The sequence below is a fragment of the Erpetoichthys calabaricus genome, chromosome 2, assembly GCF_900747795.2.
Source record: "Erpetoichthys calabaricus chromosome 2, fErpCal1.3, whole genome shotgun sequence".
In the NCBI taxonomy this organism is placed as follows: Eukaryota; Metazoa; Chordata; class Cladistia; order Polypteriformes; family Polypteridae; genus Erpetoichthys; species Erpetoichthys calabaricus.
Window position 1 is genome coordinate 324,611,332 of NC_041395.2, and position 23,200 is coordinate 324,634,531.

Genomic DNA, 23,200 nt, shown 5'->3' on the forward strand with positions numbered 1-23,200 from the left:
AATCCACTCCAATCACCACTTTCTGTCCCTTGAGTACACAGTTCATCACTTCATCCAGCTCACTCCAAAAATCTTCTCTCTCACCCATTGCACACCCAACTTTCTGTGCATATGCACAACATTCATCATCACACCTCCAGTTTCCAGCTTCATAATCATTACTCTGCCGGACACTCTTTTCACCTCTAAAACACTCTTGACATACTGTTCCTTCAGAATAACTCCTACCCCATTTCTCCTCCCATCCACACCATGATAGAACAATTTGAATCCACCTCTAATCCACCTGGCCTTACTCCCCTTCCATTTAGTCTCTTGCACACACAATATATCAACCTTCCTTCTCTCCATCATATCTGCTAACTCTCTCCCCTTACCAGTCATACTGCTAACATTCAAAGTTCATATCCTCAGTTCCACTCTCAAATGACAAAATGAATAAGTCATATGTGTAGATTTGGAATTGTTGTTTTGACAGCCTTCATGTTTTAATTCAACAGTGTGAGATTCACTAGAAAATGCATACAGACATACAAAATGCACTTGCAGGTGAACTAAATATTTTTGTGATGTTTTAATGCAAAATGGGAGTTGTGGACACCAACAATTTGTAAATGTTCAGGCAAAACAAGCTTATTCAGTTTTTTTGGGTTGAAATAAGCTATGAGAATAAACGTTAGAAAGCAGGAGTAGCTCTCGGCCATTTTCATTTTGTCAAAGTAGCTCTCAGAGGAAAAAAAGTTTGGAGAGCCCCACTGTAGAGATTTCGAAAAGTGAACTTTGATTGCGCTTATACGTACCTCTGCCCCGTTTCGTGGCCTGCTGTTTACTTCCCAGGTGTTTCTTAGGCAGACCGCGCCTTTCAGCGTCACAGGCGCGCGCTCAGGTAGTCGACTACTTCCGGTTATCCTGCGTTAGGCGACAAAAAAAAAAAAAACAATCAATGTAAAAGTTAAAGTCGTGGATAGTGTTCTAGCCTGCGGTCATGGATAAAGCAAAAAGGAAGATGAAGACCATAACAAGTCTCACAAATCAAGGTAAGGGTGGCTCCTTCGTGCAAGTTGAGAGGTGGACGGCTCCTACCTGCCTGACCGCCCGTCCGTACATGCGGTGCTCGACTATCGGGACGCCGGCAGTCTCTAGCGGTCCGCTTCTCTGCACGGATGTCAGATGCGAGCGTCCGTTGTGCACGTCTCAGCGCTACCGTGCCCTCCGAAAGTGGTGACGTGTTATTTGATACAATAAGATTTAGGTTTAGAGCGCACTTTTGAGGCAAGGCTTAATCTGAAAGCTGTATAACATAAAAGTTTGTTTAAGGAGAATAGCGAAACAGCTGAAGGAATGCATTTAGAAAGTAAACGTTTTCACCCCGTCTGTTGTTTGGTGGTGTAGCCTACACTTTGAGTCGCGTTTGTCAAAAAGTGGTTAAATGTTTAAAATCTACAATTGAAATACTTTGCACCAGCCATAGATTTTTTTTCCCCCTCTTCGGTGTTAATAAGGATTGATTTATTACAGCACCATTAATGGCACAATCATAAGCCGCGCCTTACACGGTGACTACTGTTCAGTTTACCGATTTAACACTGCAATATGAGGAATCGACGCATATTTCGGTCAAAAGTAATATACAACGGGTAGACTGCAGCAGGTTTGCCAGATCCTTAAAAAAATCTAGCCCAAGGCAGGGGTGGCGAACTCCAGGCCTGGAGTGCCACAGTGGCTGCAGGTTTTCATTCTTGCCATCTTCTTAATTAGTAACCAGTTTTTGCTGCTGATTACTTCTTTTAATTAACTTGACTCAGGCCCCATAGTTATTTCTTTTTCTTTAATTAGCAGCCAAACAATAATAAGACACAAAACAAGCCACCACATGACCAGCTCCCCTGTGCCCATTACACAATATCTGAAATTAAAGAACAACAACAACAACAACAACATTTATTTATATAGCACATTTTCATACAAAAAGTAGCTCAAAGTGCTTTACATAATGAAGAAAAGAAGAATAAAAGACAAATAAGAAATTAAAATAAAACAACCTTAGTTAACATAAAAAGGAGTAAGGTCCGATGGCCAGGGTGGACAGAAAAAACAAAAAAAAAACTCCAGAAGGCTGGAGAAAAAAATAAAATCTGTAGGGGTTCCAGGCCACGAGACCACCCAGTCCCCTTTGGGCATTCTACCTAACATAAATGAAATAGTCCTCTTTGTAGTTAGGGTTCTCACGGAGTCACGGAGTCAAAGAGAGATGATGGTCTTGGTAAGGTTGATCTCTCACGTCACCAAAACATTTTGATGGTGCTCTTAGAAAGAACAGAAAAGTTTTCAAAATGTGTGCTGTGGCAGAATGAGAGCAGCAACAAGCCATGGAATTAAATAACGTGTTTAATTAACAGCAAGAATTGTCTTCTCATTAAGAAAGTCATTGGAGTGAAACTGGTTGGTGTTTGAAGCCCCATTTTAGCTGGTCATCTGTTAGCTCGTTTCACATTTCATTACTGCTTGGCTGTCATTTAATGAAGGAAGGAATCAATAAATTCAGAGGACTGAACTCTTCCAACAGGGCTATTAAAGTGATTGGGAAAAAGTTAATTAGCAGTGAATACTGGTCACTGATTAGGAAAAGGGTTAGAATGGAAACCTGTAGCCACTGCGGCACTGCAGGCCTGGAGTTTGCCACCCCTGGCCCAAGGAGAGCCTAAAAATAGCCAAATACCCCCAAGATAGACTCTACCTGTGGACCTCCAGAGTTCCACGCCATTGAGGAGGTTGTGGCTCTGCGATTAAGAATAGGGTTGGGGGAGGGTTATCTGACTCAAGTCAAGTAAACCAAGTGTCAATGTCCTGCAATCCCATTGGCTGTTCAGTGGAGATCTGAGGCTGGACCCCACTCACAGAATGACATACGGGAAGGTGGGGGGCGGAGTCAGAATGAGAGGGTTATTAACATAACATCAAACCATCGAATCCCTGGAGGGTAAGGGGGTGTTATAGGTCACGGGTGTCGAACTCCAGGCCTGGGGGGGCCACAGTCGCTGCAGGTTTTCATTCTGACAGTTGACCAGTTTTCACTGCTAATTATCTCCTTTTCCCTTCATTTTAATAGCCCTGTTTTTAAGGAATCAGTCCTCTCAATGGATTCTTTTCTTCATTAAATGGCAGCCAAACAGAAATGAGAAGTGAAATGAGCCAAAAGATGACCTGCTAAACTGGGGCTTCAAACTCCAACCAATTTCACTCCAACCAGTTCCTTAATGAGAAGCCAGTTCTGGCTGTTAATTAAACCTGTTGTTTAATTCCATGGCTTGCTGCTGCTCTCATTCTTCCACAGCAGACATTTCCCAAACTGTTGATTTTCTGTTTCTGATTAGTGACCTGAGAGATCAACCTTACCAAGACCATCACCTTTCGTTATGTTCAGATAATGTGCTTAGCTGGTCACCTGTTCGTTCATTTTGTATCACATTATTGTTTGGCTGCTAATTAAGGAAAAAGAAAGAACTAAAGGGTCTGAGCTGAGTTAATTAAAACTAAGGCAAAAGTTAATTAGCAGCAAAACCGGTCACTAATTAAGAAGGTAGTTACAATAAAAACCTGAAACCATTGCGGCCCTCCAGGACCGGAGTTCGACACCCCTGTAGGTGACCCCTCAGAGATACTTCACAGTGTTAGAATGGGTGTATACCATCACATTAATTTTACAAAGGTGAAGAACATATACAAGTACAAATAGCAGTGGAAGCGGTGCCAAATAGATGAAAAATATTGTAAAAGTGCTCCAAATACCGCATTGTTTTTAAATGCATAGCCCAAAAAAATGCAACCCACGAAAGTCCATTTTTCCCACTGATCAAAAATGAGCCAATTGGGCGAGAAAACTATGGACCTAGCAATGCTGCTTAGGACCCTAGAAGTTAACTTGACAGATTATGCCAGCATGAGGGCAGTACAGTGGGTAGCAGTTTCACTTCATGAACCTTGCATCCTGGGTAGGGTTGCAAGATGTCTGGTTTTGTCCTCATGTCCTCCATTTGACAGGCAGAACTAAAAACACTCAGATTGTCTGGCTTTTGCCTGCTTATAGTATCCTTTAGGGTTTGAGTTTGGTGTGCTGGCACTATTACGTTTAAGGGGCTTCAGTACTGGCACCTCACAGTCTGAACTCCATCCCCTGTTCTTCGCTTCAGTAAAGGTGTATCAGAGCAATTGAAAAGCCATGGGGCACCACCACCCCTCCCCATGCAGGAAAATATTTGTTTCCTCTTCAAGCACTGCTTAGGAGAACCCATGAGTGAAACTTAGTGTGTCCTCCCTTGTTCTCCTTTCCAGTTTTCTGTGTCCTCCTTTGGCTATTGTAATATCTGGCAACGCTAATCGTGGCTTTGAAGTCGATTCTGTGTCCAGAGGCATTTCTAAGTTTTGATTGTATTAGGTTCTTTATCACTTTTTTGGGTGTCTAGACATAAATGGTTCCCCCTTGGGGATTCGAGCATAATCATTGTTGATGTATGCATCTGACAACAAGGAGCAGGGTGGTGTGTGTCACTTTTGGGGTTTTGAGCACTTTGACAAATGCATATAACTTTGACACTTTGAGGTGAGTATCCCCATTGAGGGCATTGATATTCACACATATGGCTGGTAACTATTTAAAGAGTCCCCCTTAGAGGTGTGAAGACTTGTTGAAAGAACACACTGTTAGTTTCTAATTGTGGGTTGGTACTGGGGGAAGTGCGGTTATGCACTGGCGCGCTTATATTAATTGCCCTTAACTCATAAAGACAGAATGAGGAAGTGCCAGTGTGGAGTTCTGGTGAGTACCCCTATTTTTAACACACATTCTCCAAAGACTTTCAGGTTACTTGGTGATAACAAATTGCAAACCCTGTAAGAGCCGGTGTATACTTCATGCTTGGAACGTGTACGTGCAAGCATCATATTCCCCATAACTGTACAATGTGTTGTTTTTCAGTATTAGATAGATAGATACTTTATTAATCCCAAGGGGAAACTCACATACTCCAGCAGTAGCATACTGATAAAAAAAACAATATTAAATTAAAGATTGATAAAAAAGCAGGTATAACAGACAGTAACTTTGTATAATGTTAACGTTTACCCCCCAGTGGAATTGAAGAGTCACATAGTGTGGGGGAGGAACGATCTCCTCAGTCTGTCAGTGGAGCAGGACGGTGACAGCAGTCTGTCGCTGAAGCTGCTCCTCTGTCTGGAGATGATCCTGTTCAGTGGATGCAGTGGATTCTCCATGATTGACAGGAATCTGCTCAGCGCCCATCACTCTGCCACGGATGTCAAACTGTCCAGCTCCATGCCTACAATAGAGCCTGCCTTTCTCACCAGTTTGTCCAGGCATGAGGCATCCCTCTTCTTTATGCTGCCTCCCCAGCACACCACCGCATAGAAGAGGGCGCTCGCCACAACCATCTGATAGAACATCTGCAGCATCTTATTGCAGATGTTGAAGGACGCCAGCCTTCTAAGGAAGTATAGCCGGCTCTGTCCTCTCTTGCACAGAGAATCAGTATTGGCAGTCCAGTCCAGTTTATCATCCAGCTGCACTCCCAGGTATTTATAGGTCTGCACCCTCAGCACACAGTCATCTCTGGTGATCACGGGGACCAGGAAAGGCCTGGTCCTCCTAAAATCCACCACCAGCTCTTTGGTTTTGTTAGTGTTCAGGTGTAGGTGGTTTGAATCGCACCATTTAACAAAGTCCTTGATTAGGTTCCTATACTCCTCCTCCTGCCCACTCCTGATGCAGCCCACGATAGCAGTGTCATCAGCGACCTTTTGCGCGTGGCAGGACTCCGAGTTGTTTTGGAAGTCTGATGTATATAGGCTGAACAGGACCAGAGAAAAGTACAGTCCTCTGCAGCGCTCCTGTGTTGCTGACCACAATGTCAGACCTGCAGTTCACGAGACGCACCTACTGAGGTCTGTCTGTAAGATAGTCCACGATCCATGCCACCAGGTATGAATCTACTCCCATCTCTGTCAGCTTGTCCCTAAGGAGCAGAGGTATTGTGCCCATAAATTCAATTCCATTCTCCTGTAACACTTTTACTGTGATTTCCTCACAAAAACAGAAGCATATGTTCCACATGTCCATTTTCCATGTCTCTGTCTGTGTGTAGTCACCTCTCCAGCTTGAAACTCTTGAGATAAAGTAGTTTCCAACAACTTTTGGATCATTACTGATGGTGTGTGCCTCCAACCACAGGACAAAGTGTCTGAAGCCATCTGTTGTGCCATGAATTATCATACTGTAAATCTTCAGTTTTAGCATTTAGAACTTATGAGTGATATTGCACCTTCTTCTCATTCGCTGTGCCCACCCCTGCTTCATGCCTTTAGGGTTAATCAGCTTGATCAGCTGCCTTCACCACGTATGTGCTGTGATGAGCTGTGAACACCATGTCTTGTGTAACAACATATCCTCTTTGGATTTGAAATTATCTATGAGGTGAAAGTTTGACTTTCAAGGGTTCGTTTTCTTCACTGTGTTCCTAAACCACTTCCATATATTGCTGTAGATGACATTGCAGAACTTAAAAGTCTTAATAATGTATTTAATAAGAATTGTATTTCATAGCTGGGGTCCTCTTTTCTCCAGCAAAAAAACAAATATCTTAAGATTTTCCATGAATGCATACTTTTCCAGTCTTCTATATGAGAGGAAAATTTCTTTGATTCTGTAAATTTCTGATTTACTTCCAGCTGCCTTACAGTTTTGCTCCTTCTTGCATTGTATGCCTAGACCGTTGAGTCCAGTTCTTCTAAAAGGCCATAGAAGGAAGTCAATACCCAGTACGAGTACCCACTTTTATATCTTGTTGAATCAAATTTTTGTTTCTACACTGTTTAGGGTTTGTAATATCAGAGAATCTCTTTATAATAACATTTACTTTGTAACATTTGTTTTAAGAAGTATCAAAAATTGTTATGTTTTAGCTCACCTTTTGTAGCAACATTGCGATAGTCCATATAGTCAAGGAGTGTGTTCTGGAAATCAGATGTTATGACGTCTCTGACTTGCTGGCTTAAAGAGAATACTGTGGAGATGAAGGCCTGCAAAACTATCCACATTGAAGGCCTACCACCAGACTCCCTACCTCAAATTCCACAGTCTGGCTTTGGCCTACACAGGCGTGTAAAAGGCTCTGACTTTTATAGATCAGAATATTTATATAGCAGTCTAAAATTTGTCAAAATTACACAAAAATGCCCTTCCTGGCAGAGGAACTGAAAACCTCTAGCTAGGAAGGACAAGACCAAAACACAATCTTTATAAATAAAGGTGTTTATTTATATACAGTGGAACCCTGGATTGTGAGCATAATTCATTCCGGAAACGTGCTTGTAATCCAAAGCACTCATATATCAAAGCAAATTTCCCCATAAAAAATAATGGAAACTCCGATGATTCGTTCCAAAACCCAAGACTATTCATAAAAAAAATGATTAATACAAAATATAAAGTAAAAATACATTAAAAAATTTACCAGCACTTTACCTTTGAAAAGAATCATGGCTGGTGTGAGTGAGTTTCTAAACTCTTTTGGGATTTCACCAAAATGACACGTGGAAGATCGTCCCGAAGCAAACGCAGGCTCCCAGCGCTGTAGCAGTTCGCTGTAAAAGCAAATCCGAAAAAATCGTGGACATGCTATAAGCGCCTGCCATTGATAGGTGATACAAGGAACAAAAAGCTGGTGTTGCTAAAGTACTGAGACTCAGCTTCGTGTTTTGGGGTGCAAGACAGGGACTCGCACGTTATAACACACACACACACACACGTGGTCACAATGCTATAGTAAACAGTATATGCTCGTACGGATGTTGACTGTATGAGTGAGGCACGCTGACTGAGCCCAAAATGGGAGACAATTACCCACAATCCCGCAGCGAGAGAGAGAAGAACCATCAGCTCAGTTGTGATCACGTGACACTCGGCAGACAAATCGTATGCAGACTACTCATATTGCAAGACCTCACTTGTTTATCAAGTCAGAATTTATTAAAAATTTTAGCTTGTCTTGCAAAACACTCGCAGACTAAGTTCCTCGCAATCCAAAGTTCCAATGTACAGTGCATCCGGTAAGTATTCACAGCGCATCACTTTTTCCACATTTTGTTATGTTTCAGCCTTATTCCAAAATGGATTAAATTCATTTTTTTCCTCAGAATTCTACACACACCACACCATAAAGACAACATGAAAAAAGTTTACTTGAGATTTTTGCAAATTTATTAAAAATAAAAAAAAATTGAGAAAGCACATGTAAATAAGTATTCACAGCCTTTGCCATGAAGCTCAAAATTGAGCTCAGGTGCATCCTGTTTCCCCTGATCATCCTTGAGATGTTTCTGCAGTTTAATTGGAGTCCACCTGTGGTGAATTCAGTTGCTTGGACATGATTTGGAAAGGCACACACCTGTCTATATGAGGTCCCACAGTTGACAGTTCATGTCAGAGCACAAACCAAGCATGCAGTCAAAGGAAATGTCTGTAGACCTCTGAGACAGGATTGTCTCGAGGCACAAATCTGGGGAAGGTTACAGAAAAATTTCTGCTGCTTTGAAGGTCCCAATGAGCACAGTGGCCTCCATCATAGGACTCTTCCTAGAGCTGGCCAGCCATCTAAACTGAGCAATCGGGGGAGAAGGGCCTTAGTCAGGGAGGTGACCAAGAACCCGATGGTCACTCTGTCAGAGCTCCAGAGGTCCTCTGTGGAGAGAGAAGAACCTTCCAGAAGGACAACCATCTCTGCAGCAGTCCACCAATCAGGCCTGTATGATACAGTGGCCAGACGGAAGCCACTCCTTAGCAAAAGGCACATGGCAGCCCGCCTGGAGTTTGCCAAAAGGCACCTGAAGGACTCTCAGACCATGAGAAGGAAAATTCTCTGGTCTGATGAGACAAAGATTGAACTCTTTGGTGTGAATTCCAGATGTTGCATTTGGGGAAAACCTGGCACCATCCCTACAGTGAAGCATGGTGGTGGCAGCATCATGCTGTGAGGATGTTTTTCAGCGGCAGGAACTGGGAGACTAGTCAGGATAAAGGGAAAGATGACTGCAGCAATGTACAGAAACATCCTGGATGAAAACCTGCTCCAGAGTGCTCTTGACCTCAGACTGGGGCGACGGTTCATCTTTCAGCAGGACAACGACCCTAAGCACACAGCCAAGATATCAAAGGAGTGGCTTCAGGACAACTCTGTGAATGTCCTTGAGTGGCCCAGCCAGAGCCCAGACTTGAATCTGACTGAACATCTCTGGAGAGATCTTAAAATGGCTGTGCACCAACGCTTCCCATCCAACCTGATGGAGTTTGAGAGGTGCTGCAAAGAGGAATTGGCGAAACTGGCCAAGGATAGGTGTGCCAAGCTTGTGGCATCATATTCAACAAGACTTGAGGCTGTAATTGCTGCCAAAGGTGCATCGACAAAGTATTGAGCAAAGGCTGTGAATACTCATGTTCATGTTATTTCTAAGTTTCTTTATTTTTAATAAATTTGCAAATACCTCAAGTAAACTTTTTCATGTTGTCATTATGGGGTGTTGTGTGTAGAATTCTGAGGAAAAAATTAATTTAATCCATTTTGGAATAAGGCTGTAACATAACAAAATGTGGAAAAAGTGATGCACTGTGAATACTTTCCTGATGCACTGTACATGTAATAAAGCTCAAAATTAACAAAAATGCAACAGAAGACAAAAAGGTGTGCCAAAAATATTGCCCCAAGCAAACAGACCCTAAATCACAATTCATTAGTGAGAATCCACAAAACAGAAGCAAAATCCAAAAAGCAGAAAATCAATACCTCTTAGAAAATGCACCCTATGAAACAACGATGCATTGAAGGATCTGCTCCTGGCCTCAGAATTTAAAGACTAAGGACAGTCCTTCAGCAGTGACATTAGAGTGGCCCTGCCTCTTGGGGTTTCACCCACAAAGTACAAGGAACATAGGAGTACACAAAATTCATAGAAACTAAATAATAAGTAAACAAGGTAATATTAACAAAAACACATCTCTCTATTATAAAAGAAAATCTTGAGATGAGACTATTACCAAGAGATTTTTTCAGGTTTATAGACGGGGTCCTGCCCTCCTCTCAACCATTTCCGGTTAACGGCCCACGCCCACAGTCCTCTCACCTCTCATTCATGTGAATGCTTTTGTCAGACGCAGTTCCTGCGCTCTCAGCTCTTATAAATTTTTACGTTTTCCTCACTTTAAGTTCCCAATAAAAGAAGACTTATTATGTCCAAATCTTATTGATGAGTTTCATCCCGAAGGGTTATCAACAGAAGAAATGAGTACACGGGCAAACCTAGCACCGAGGAAAGATAAAGTCAAATGAATTAACGCAAAAATGGTTGATTGGTTACACGGCAAATTGATTAAATGCGTATCAATAGACTATGCTGAAACAGTTGGTGGTAATATTGCGGAAGATGAAAACATCAACTTACAATATCCCGTAGAATATCTTCAACCGTTAACACCGTCCAGTCTCCACTGACCGAATTACTTTTGAAAAAAGTAATGTTATTGCGTAATTTATGTATGAGTGATGGGCTATGCAATAGGACAAGATTAGTTGTATTCAAAATTGGTTGAACAATTCTAACATGTAAAATTTTAACAGGCGACAAGAAAGATAATGTAGTACATCTTCCCCGGATAACATTAGACACCAAAGGAGATCTTGATATGCCATTCGTATTAAATCATTTACAGTTTCCCATTAGAATAGCTTTTGCTATGACAATTAACAAATCACAGGGACAAACATTCAAAAAAGTCAGTTTATTTATTAGAGAGAAAGATACGATATTCACTCAGGGGCAGTTATACGTTGCGTTGTCACGATGTAAGTCCAAACACTGAATCAAAATTCAATGCGATATTGACGAAAAGTTAATTCCAAATATTGAAACTACAGCAGATGTAAGGGTGACATCAAGAAGGGTGCTTGGCATGACATCTGGAAAGAGGAAGGAGGAAAAGGAAACCTGGTGGTGGAATGAGGAAATACAGGAGAGTATAGAGAGGAAGAGGATGGTAAAGAAGAAGTGGGATAGTCAGAGAGATGCAGAAAGTAGACAAGAGTACAAGGAGATAAGACACAAGGTGAAGAGAGAGGTGGCGAAGGCTAGAGAAAAGGCGTATGATGAGTTGTATGAGAGGTTCGACACTAAGGAGGGAGAAAAGGACCAGTGGGCTAGACAGAGGGATAGAGCTGGGAAAGATGTGCAGCAGGTTAGGGTGATAAAGGATAAAGATGGAAACGTACTCATAAGCGAGGAGAGTGTGTTGAGCAGATGGAAAGAGTACTTTGAGAGGCTGAGGAATGAAGAGAACGAGAGAGAGAAGAGGTTGGATGATGTGGAGATAGTGAATCAGGAAGTGCAATGGATTAGCAAGTAGGAAGTAAGGACAGCAATGAAGAGGATGAAAAATGGAATGGCCGTTGGTCCAGATGACATACCAATGGAAGCATGGAGGTGTTTAGGAGAGATGGCAGTGGAGTTTTTAATCAGATTGTTTAATGGAATCTTGGAAAGTGAGAGGATGCCTGAAGAGTGAAGAAGAAGTGTACTGGTGCCAAAATTTAAGAGTAAGGGGGATGTGCAGGACTGCAGTAACTACAGGGGAATAAAATTGATGAGCCACAGCATGAAGTTATGGGAAAGGGTAGTGGAAGCTCGGTTAAGAAGTGAGGTGATGATTAGTGAGCTGCAGTATGGTTTCATGCCAAGAAAGAGCACCACAGATGTGATGTTTGCTCTGAAGATGTTGATGGAGAAGTTTAGAGAAGGCCAGAAGGAGCTGCATTGCGTCTTTGTGGACCTGGAGAAAGCATATGACACAGTGCCTCGAAAGGAGCTGTGGTATTGTATGAGGAAGTCGGGATTTGCAGAGAAATACGTAAGAGTTGTACAGGATATGTACGAGGGAAGTGTGACAGTGGTGAGGTCTGTGGTAGGAGTGACAGATGCATTCAATTTGGAGGTGGGATTACATCAGGGATCAGCTCTGAGACCTTTCTTATTTGCAATGGTGATGGACAGGTTGACAGATGAAATTAGACAGGAGTCCTCATGGACTATGATGTTTGCTGATGACATTGTGATCTGTAGCGATAGTAGGGAGCAGGTTGAGGAGACCCTGGAGAGGTGGAGATCTGCTCTAGAGAGGAGAGGAATGGAGGTCAGTAGGAACAAGACAGAATACATGTGTGTAAATGAGAGGGAGGTCAGTGGAATGGTGAGGATGCAGGGAGCAGAGTTGGTGAAGGCGAATGAGTTTAAATACTTGGGATCAACAGAACAGAGTAATGGGGATTGTGGAAGAGAGTTGAAAAAAAGAGTGCAGGCAGGGTGGAATGGGTGGAGAAGAGTGTCAGGAGTAATTTGTGACAGACGGGTATCAGCAAGAGTGATCGGGAAGGTCTACAGGACGGTAGTGAGACCAGCTATGTTATATGGGTTGGAGACGGTGGCACTGACCATAAAGCAGGAGACAGAACTGGGGGTGGCAGAGTTAAAGATGCTCAGATTTGCATTGGGTGTGACGAGGATGGATAGGATTAGAAATGAGGAGGTTGGGAGACAAAGTCAGAGAGGCGAGATTGCGTTCGTTTGGACATGTGCAGAGGAGAGATGCTGGGTATATTGGGAGAAGGATGCTAAGGATAGAGCTGCCAGGGAAGAAAGAAAGAGGAAGGTCTAAGCGAAGGTTTATGGATGTGGTGAGAGAAGACATGCAGGTGATGGTAGTAACAAAACAAGATGCAGAGGACAGAAAGATATGGAAGAAGATGATCCCCTAATGGGAGCAGCCGAAACAAGAAGAAGTTTTTACTGAAGTTTTACAGTAAAAGTGTAAGTTTAAAAAGTGTTAATTTGCATGTTCATTTCAAAGCCAAAAAGAACGAAAATGTATAACGCAATGAATACCTGTAACGCAACATGAAACATAATTTTCTTTAAATTTTTACGTTTTACTATTTTTACTATGGTTAATTATTCACTGTAATGTAAAATAGTTAGTTCTATTATGCATATGTAACAATTCCCATGAAAAAATCTGTTTAAATTGTACATCTGCTTCCCCATATGTGAGTGGGAGAGCGGCGAAGTTGCTAGCGCATAGCGCCCGCCCGGGGGTTGGCGAGAGAAGCGAGTAGGGGGCAGAGCCATCTAGTTAGTCCATTAAAATAAACAAAGAAGACACAAAGTCAGGGAACACACCCTGGCTAAAACATGACAGTTTTGGTGCATCACTGCTGATCTCAATAACAAAATCCATGTGATGTCCTGCAGCACTGCTTGATTCACTCTTCTGTGGGTAACGACCATTATTAAACACCTACTTAAAAAAGACAATACTTATCCCTGTGCCGTAGGAACAAAAGTGGACTGTCCTTTTTGATTACGGACCAGTGGCATTCACTCACTCTCATTATGATAAATTGAGAGACTATAGTTGGGGCTCATTAAATGTAATATTGCAGTGGGCTGGACCACCTCTGCTTTGCATGTCTTGACCATCGCTCGACAAAGGATTTCCTGTCCCGTACACTTAATACCATTCTGGCGCACCTGGATAATGAACATGCCAGACTACGGTTTGTAGACTACAGCAAGACATTTACAAACCATTGTACCATCAAAGTTGATCATCTGACTCATAGTCATGTTATTTAATGTCATCCCCTGTAACCTTTATTTTGTTTGTCCATTACAGTTATCGTTAATTGCAGCCATTGACTTTTGTAACTGGCTTTGTAGTTTGTAGGTTTGACTAAATCTAGGCAGTGTGGAGTTAGTTTTATATTTTATTTATTGTATTTTTTTTACTTCTATTCAGTGGTCTTCACCGAGTTCTAAGGGATGTTCAATGCCCTTGAAAGTGCTTTTCTATGTTTTCTAAGCCTTTTCCTCTTTAGAATCAGATCTCTGACTTGCTTTGAATACTTTCTTCCTTTCAAATTGAAGTTTTATTTGATTGTCTCTGCCTTACTGTGGCAACAAGCGAAAGAGAGAGAATGGTTTTACCTTCACAGATCAATTTAAAGTAGCTAATTCTCTAATTCACCACAAAAATAAATTCCAACTGCAAATTGTGTCACTTCTCTTATTGAGATATATGCTGCCAAATTTATGCCTGCATTTACATATGTGGTGCATACTTTTTAAGCTTAATGACATTAATTTTTTGTTGAAGTATTTTTTTTTACATTCCTCTTAATTAGGTGAATCACAGGGAGAATCCTCATCTAATCTGTTTCAAATTCAAAAATTGAGTCAACAAAATATGAAATCTGGTGGTTAGTGAATACCTTTTTTGAGGTACTGCCATTTCTTGCATCTGTCTGTGTTATGATCTGTGCAAAGAAGTACATTCAGATCAATAATATTTCTAAAAGGGACTGGGAGAAAGGCATAGTTCAAAACAAAACTAAGTATAAACCAGAAATCAGATACCATAAGTCAAAATTCATTGTTCTAAGCCAGCGTTTCTCAACCTTTAAGTATTTGCAACCCGAGTTTTCACAACAGTTTTAATTGCGCCCCCCTAACGTTTTTTGAAAGCCTGCTAAAATGTATTCCTATATTTTTTGCTGCCGATACACGGCTACAAGTTTAAAATTTTTCTACAAATAGTGAAATTACGCCACATATGGCAACATTTGCGCCCCCTTTTTGTTACTTTGCGTGCCCCACAGTTTGATAACTGCTGCTCTAAGCTAACATGTTGTAAAAAAGAAAATAGGAAAAACTGTTAACCAACCCACTTTAAAATACATGCTTTGCTTTGAATCTGTCATACTTGGATAAACAGAAAGGTATCCGTCAATAAGGGCGCACACATAAAGGCGACCTTCAAAAGGATGACCTCAATTGAGCGCCGAATAAAGGCGCGTGCAAATAAAGGCGAGCTTCAAAAGGGTGACGTCAATTGGGCGCCGAATAACTGCGCGCATAAATAAAGGAGTGCTTCAAAAGGGTGACGTCAATTGGGCGCAGCGAATAAAGGCAAACGCAACAAAATTACAGAAAATTTATTAGATAAAGGCAATGATTGAACGTATAAAAAGGTGAAAGCAAGAATATTAAAACATCCAATTAATTAATGCATGAACTTCTAACGAACTATTTCTAACGAACTATTTCTAAAGCTCTCTATATTTCGTTGTTTTCAAAATTACAGAAAATTTGATTAAGGCAATGACTGAATGTATAAAAAGGTGAAAGCAAGTTACACTTGAAGCTGTAGATTATGTGCAATGCCACGTAGATATCCGAGATGCGGTCTATTAGCATAATCAAGGACAATTAATTTAATTCGCTCCGAAGGTCGTCCTTTTGAAGCTCGCCTTTATTTACGCGCGCCTTTATTCGGCGCCCAATTGAGGTCGCCCTTTTGAAGGTAGCCTTTTTGTGCGGGCCCTTATTGAATAGAACCAAACAGAAATTGTCCTTGCCAACCTTTATATATTTAACCCATGATATCATGCAGCATGACCTACTGATTGTAACCTGGTCATGTGTAACCAAATACTCACAAAATGGAGGCGCCCATGAGTGCCAAGATGCCATTGCAGAAAGCCACAAAGATATCTCTGTATTATAATAAAAAAATCCTGGGATGAGACGTGACTTTCTCAGGAAGACACTTTCACGTCCCGCGAGACGAGACTTTGTGCCAAGAGATTTAACCACACCCGGGGCCAGAAATAAAAGACAAAGAGTAGATGACAAAGTAGAACGTCATAAAGAATTCAAAAACGTTGGCGTGATACACATGAAAAGCAGGTTAGAGGTAATGAAAGTACTAAAATTCAAAAGTCTCAAAAAAATGATAGTAAAGATTAGCGCAAACAAATGGAAATTATTACTCTGTGAAATAATAGAAAAGCAAAAAGAGATTGAATATATTGTTCGGATTTAAACTAAGCCAGAGACATGTAGATCGTCTAATTTGTGTTGTCATCAGGGAAAAGTAGTGTTTCTTACCAAAGAAGATCACACGGCATGGCAGCAAGTGCAGCAAGTCAGCAGCTGATCGAGCAAAGAGGAGGTAAAAAGAGGAGGTGTGTTTTTTATGTTAAAGTGGTACTTTAGATTTACTTTAGATCATTTATGTTAGGTAGAATGCCCAGTGGGAGCTGGGTAGTCTCATGGCCTTGGAATCCCTGCAGATTTTGTTTTTTTTTTTCTCTAGCCCTCTGGAGTTTTTTTTTTTTTTTTCTGTCCGCCCAGCCATCAGACCTTACTTTATTCTTTGTTAATTAGTATTGCCTAATTTTTATATTGTGTCTTTTTTCTTTCTTCATCTTGTAAAGCACTTTGAGCTACATCATTTGTATAAAAATGTGCTATATAAATAAATGTTGTTGTTGTTGTAAAAAAAAACTATTTGTTTTCCATTGTACAACAACAACAACAACATTTATTTATATAAATGTTAAATACAAAATTAAAATAAGACAACATTAGTTAACATAGAAAGGAGTAAGGTCCGATGGCCAGGGTGGACAGAAAAAACTCCAGACGGCTGGAGAAAAAAATAAAATCTGTAGGGGTTCCAGGCCACGAGACCACCCAGTCCCCTCTGGGCATTCTACCTAACATAAATGAAATAGTCCTCTTTGTAGTTAGGGTTCTCACAGAGTCACTTGATGGTGATGGTCATACAGACTTCTGGCTTTTAATCCATCCATCATTTTTGGAACATCATGGTGCTTTGAGTCCAAAAGGACACCGGAAAAGGAAACAGAAGAGAGAGCAGGGGTTAATACAGATTTTGAATGAATAGTTATTATAATGAATTGGATATACAGAGTATCAGGATTAAATTACAGTGAAGTTATGAGAAGGCCATGTTAAAATAATGTGTTTTCAGTAGTTTTTTAAAGTGCTCCACTGTATTAGCCTGGCGAATTCCTACTGGCAGGCTATTCCAGATTTTAGGTGCATAACAGCAGAAGGCCGCCTCACCACTTCTTTTAAGTTTTGCTCTTGGAATTCTAAGGAGACACTCAGTTGAAGATCTGAGGTTGCGATTTGGAATATAAGACGTCAGACATTCCGATATATATAAGATGGAGCGAGATTATTTAAGGCTTTATAAACCACAAGCAGAATTTTAAAGTCAATCCTGAATGACACAGGTAACCAGTGTAGTGACATCTAAACTGGAGAGATGTGTTCGGATTTTCTTTTCCTGGTAAGGACTCTAGCAGCTGCATTCTGCACTAGTTGCAAACGATTTATGTCTTTTTTGGGTAGTCCTGAGAAGAGTGCGTTACAGTAATCTAGTCGACTGAAAACAAACGCGTGAACTAATTTTTCAGCATCTTTCGATGATATAAGACGTCTAACTTTTGCTATGTTTCTTAAGTGAAAAAATGCTGTCCTAGTGATCTGATTAATATGCGATTTAAAATTCAGATTACAGTCAACGGTTACCCCTAAGCTTTTTACCTCCGTTTTGACTTTTAATCCTAATGCATCCAGTTTATTATTTAATAGCCTCATTGTATCCATTATTGCCAATCACTAAGAACCCTAATTTGAGAAAATTACTATTCATCCTTTCTGAGATACAAGTTAGACATTGTGTTAGTGAATCTAGAGAATGGGGGTTATCAGGTGCTATTGATAAATACAGCTGTGTGTCATCAGCATAGCTGTGGTAGCTCACGTTATGTCCCGAGATAATCTGACCTAATGGAAGCATGTAGATTGTATCACCGTTTAAGAGGGGATTTCGGAGGAGTGACCGTGTTTCATTGGGGTGCGTTTAGCCCCCCCCCCCCCCCTTCACAATGTGAGCGGCAGAGACGCGAAGTGGCTGGCATGTAGTGTAGGCCAGGGGGGTTGGCGAGCAAAACGAGCAGGGGGCGAAGCCCCTTAGTTTAAAACAAAAAAAAGATAATGGATAAAGAATCTGCACCTTCAGAAAATGCCAGCGCTGTTAAGTTGGTACACACAACTTTCGCCTCCATATCCTCAATTTATGGTGCCACCGACTCTGACTGCAAATCCTCTGTTTGTAATTAGACTCCTATATCTATTATGTTGATTGAAAGCACATAACATACAATATTTAAGGCATTTTATCACTGCTATAGTAAATCATCAGTTCTTTTTAGCACCATAACCTGTTAAAGTTTTTAGTTTAAAACTATAGCAGTGCTGTTGTGGCCTTATTATATTATTTATTAAAGAAGTTACAAAAATTGAGTAGCTTTAAACAAAAGACAAAACTTGCAAAGTTGAAGAAGAGGTTGTATTATTATCAGAAAATTGGAAATTTTAACACATTATATTACAATTTACATTTAGTTGAAGTTGGAGTCGGTACAGTTTTTCTGACTCCAACTCCATTAACCCAATAATTGATTTCAACTCCATCCATAGTTCTGGTGTCAAAGAAGGATGGAATTAACAAGAGAAAAAATGTAACATAAACTCTGCCATAACAACCTGTACACTGCTCCCAGAATTCCTGCTTTTTGTCATTTGATGATTTATTATGGGGTTCCACTTAAAAAGGGATTTTTAAAGTCAAAATCAATAATACACCTTGTATTCCTATCTGGTACTTTATTCATTTTTTTAAATACTCAAATATATGATTTAAATAGGCTGCCCTGTGTCTGAAGCTGTGCTGACTGTCTGGTAGCACAGCAGTACTAGATAGCTGAATCTTGTTTTTTTTTTATTAACACCATCTGACATATGTTTTTTTGAATAAAATATAGATTCTTCTTTCAGGTAGTGCTGCTGCTTTGCAGTAAGGAGATTGTGGGTTCGCTTCCCGGGCCCTCCCCGTGTGCAGATCACTTTGAGTAGTGAGAAAAGCGCTATATAAATGTAAAGAATTATCATTTTCTTAAACCACTTAACCATCACTGCATCACAGGAAGCCAAAATCTATCCTGGTCACATCTGGTACAAGAGAACCATCCTTGACCCTTGATACCAGACCACCAGAAAAAATATATAATGTTTAATACTTTTTTTTTTTTACTGGGGCTGCTGCTGTAAATTGTAAGTAATTTTTCTAACGTATTGAATTAGTTTTGAATGAGCCGGCGTTCAGTAACAAATGACTGACTATGAATCACATTTATGACATGCAGGGGAATGTGTTTTGTGGCGAATGTCTTTTCAAATCTAATTTTAGACTAATAAAAAAAGAAACTCATTTATTAAGTGTAAAGCCATCAAGAAAAATCTGTGCTATTTCTAAAATAGCCTAGTTTGTTCAAGGTCTTTCATTAAGGCCGCACCTCCTACTGTGCACCCTGCATTGATAGTCTCATCTTGTAGATGTCATATTTAAAATTATGCATTACATTAATGCATCTGCTGACCCTTTTAAACAAAGTTGGTACACAAGTGGTTAGCAGCCGTAATGCAAACAGTCCTCATTAAACTGAATAGGTTGGTATTAATTACTGTCTTTTAGCATGTCTGAAGTGCTGATGTCCCACAGCAAACCTGGAGATTAAAAGTGTTTTACTGCAGTGCAAAAAATAATAAATTGACATTAAAAGACAATTTGTGCGTATTATCAGCGTGCAAAATGTATGTTGTCAATTATTTTAAAGAGCAGCAACTTAACAGGGGAGTTATTGCATTAAATCTGCAATCTAGACATCTGTAGTGTCATTTGGAAACTTTTTCTATATTAAATACAATTATGCATAGCACTTTTAGTGATTTGAGGAAAGAAGGTCCCATGCAAATGAGTTACAATGTTAAGAGTATTAGAAAGTACTAAAAACACTATATGCTTCAAGCACATGCTTCTTATCTGAAAAGTGCGTATTAAGCCAGGTAAGTGTTCTTAAATATGATTTTTTTAAAAGATATCACTGTTTGGCTAATCTGTGCTCAGTCCCTGACTGCAGTGGTCTTGTTAATCACGTCTGCATGTGAACTGGTGTGAGTATCCTGTCTCTGCAATTAGGTACACCAGCAAAGGGCCTTTTCACTCACATTTTGTACTTTACTACGTGTCAGACGTGAATTTACTACATTATCTATTGGTAAATCTTTATTATTGGAAAGCCCAGTTGCCATTTTTATTGATTTTTTTTTGTAAGCAACTTTGTTTGGGTCAAACTTGAGTCTTGTCCTTACCTGGGGACATTTTCACCTTTTACTGTATGTTCTTCTCACCTACTGGTGCGATTGCTCATTTATTTGAAGTTTTTTTTTTTTTTGGCATTATGTCTGCGTATTACTTAGGCACTTTACTTATTTTCATATTTTTATTGCATTATTTCATACCTCTTCAAATATAATAGTGTTGTGCTTTGTCCAACAGTTAATTGTAGAGCTCATTACAGCAATCCTGATTTATCTCTGCTCATTATCCTTTTTTTAATACACTTGCTCAAAATTGCTTTAGATACAGTACATTGATGGTCAGGTCTGATTTACATTAACCGGCTCATTGTTTGAGTTTAATTTCTATATGATTTACATGTGAAATATGTATTGTATTGTGCTGTGATTTTAAGTAGTATTCTGTCTACTCATCTACTGTGAGCAATATACTCACAGTGGAAGAGTGTGAGGTGAGGCGGGTGATGAGGAAGGTGAACCCGAGGAAGGCTGCAGGACCCGACGGTGTGGCTGGACGGGTGCGGAAAGACTGTGGAGATCAACTGGCCGGAATCTTCACTAGGATTTTCAACCAGTCCCTGTCCCAGGCCACTGTCCCATCATGCCTCAAGTCCTCAATGGTTGTTCCGCTGCTGAAAAAATCCATCACGAACAGTCTGAATGATTTCCGCCCAGTGGCACTCACATCTGTCATCATGAAGTGCTTTGAGAAACTGGTGCGGAGTCATATCATCGCCAGCCTGCCAGCAGACATGGACCCATTTCAATTTGCTTACAAAGCAAAGAGATCCATGGAGGATTCTGTGTCCTTAGCCCTTCATGCTGCCCTGACCCACCTGGAGCAGCAGGGGAGTTACGCCAGACTGCTCTTTATAGACTTCAGCTCGGCGTTTAACGCCATCCTCCCACAACGACTGGTGTCCAAACTGGCAGATCTGGGACTTCCATCACTCACCTGCAGTTGGATATTGGACTTCCTGTCTGGTCACTCCCAGAGGGTCAGGCTGAGTCTTCACACATCCACTGCTCTCAGCCTCAACACCAGGACGCCGCAGGGTTGTGTGCTCAGCCCACTCCTCTACACATATGACTGTGTCCCCACTCACCATAGCAACAAGATTATAGAGTTCGCGGATGACACGACGGTGGTCGGACTCATTTCAGGCAAGGAGGGTGAGCTGGCATACAGGAACGAGGTGGAGCGGCTGTCAGAGTGGTGCACAGTCAATAACCTGCTCCTCAACACCAAAAAAATGAAGGAGTTTGTTATTGACTTTAGAAAAAACAAAACTGACATCCAGCCACTCATCATTGGCGGGGCCTGTGTGGAGAGGGTCCCAGAGTTCAGGTTTCTGGGTATTGAGCTGGAGGATGACCTAACCTGGAGCGCTAACACCAAGGAGCTGCTGAAGAAGGCGCAGCAGAGACTGTATTTTCTGAGAATTCTCAGAAAGAACCATCTCCCAAAAAATCTGCTCCTTGCTTTTTATCACTGTTCCATCGAGAGTGTGCTCACGTACGGAGTGTGTGTGTGGTACGGCAGCTGCACTTCCTCAGAAAAGAAAGCGCTCCACAGGGTCATCAGGACAGCGGAGAGTACCCTCCCTACTCTGGAACAAATCTACACCTCCTGATGCCGCAAAAAAGCAATAGACATTTCACAGGATTCATCACATCCCGGTCATTGTCTCTTCCAGCTTTTGCCATCGGCCAAGAGATACAGAGCAATGAAAACTAGGACAAACCGCCTTAAAAACAGCTTTTATCCAAAAGCAGTCATGGCCCTGAACTCAGAATTAAACTGCTCCATATCATTCTACCAAAGTGCAATATAGACCTTAAGTCAACCAGTGCAATTTGTATATTTTGTAAAGTACTTTTATTTCTATTCGGTTTGTTATTATTTTCTCTCTTCTTGTCTTTTTGTCTTTTTAACTCTTATTCCTCACACTGAGTCGACTGCATCTTCAATTTCGTTGTTCCTTTGTAAAAGTGACAATGACAATAAAGATCTATCTATCTATTCACATTTCTGGTACATACTCACACTAGACTAGCTTATTCTCACTGATATCTCTGAACAAGGGGATAACATACATCCATTATCTAACCCGCTATATCCTAACTACAGGGTCACGGGGGTCTGCTGGAGCCAATCCCAGCCAACACAGGGCGCAAGACAGGAAACAAACCCCAGGCAGGGCACCAGCCCACCGCAGAGGGTATAACATATAAGCATTATTTAGGGCACAATGGCCTTGGTTCAGCCTGGTGTTAAAACACTGCTAGTCAACAACAATATACCCTCCAACACAATGTTGTGCACAGTTCAGTTTCTGTATTCTTTATTAATAATGTATAATCTTTAGCTTAATATTTTAATAATAGCAGCTATTCACTTTTATTTTGAGTTGAAAACCAATCATTATACCATTTGGTGAGAAACTCAGGGAATTCAGTTCCCATTTCAATGCTACCAATAAACTAGTGTTATAAATAATACTAAAAGACTATAATTTGTGTTTTGTTCTCTGCAAATCATTAAAAGGCAGCATGAGCAGCTGAACTTGGCAACATGGGAGACTGAAAGAAGAGCAAAAATGCACATCTACATTTTGCTAAAAATGTCTTGGATATAGAACAACACATCTGAAGCAATATTCTCTAGATTAATGTCATATTGCCCCATCACAGGTGTCATACTGTAAACTAAGGATGTCAAAGCTGTGAAATTTGGAAAATATTTTACCGTATATACTCTCGGATAAGTCCTCCCGCGGATAAGTCGGGACTTGATTTTATCGTATAATAATAATAATACATTTTATTTATATAGCGCCTTTCCCATGATCAAGGCGGTTCACAGAGTCTTAGAAAAAAAAACAGTAGGGTATATGTAACATTGGGTATGTTTTCCTGAATAGAACAATGAAATAGATAACAAAGCATTAAATTATATAAAGAACAATAAACCAGAGTAAAATACTAAATTCAATACTAAAAGAAAACCCTA

The 23,200-nt window shown here is 40.6% G+C and overlaps 1 protein-coding gene across 1 annotated transcript in view; it reads left to right on the top strand.

The window, feature by feature from the left end:
- Window positions 1–893: 893 nt before the first annotated feature.
- shtn1 (shootin 1) overlaps window positions 894–23,200 on the top strand; it is a 278,814-nt gene continuing 256,507 nt past the window's right edge. Inside the window, exon 1 of the mRNA XM_028796007.2 lies at window positions 894–1,037. Within this exon, the coding sequence (XP_028651840.1) occupies window positions 986–1,037 (52 nt within the window). The 5' untranslated portion in view covers window positions 894–985. The remainder of the gene's footprint in view (window positions 1,038–23,200) is intronic.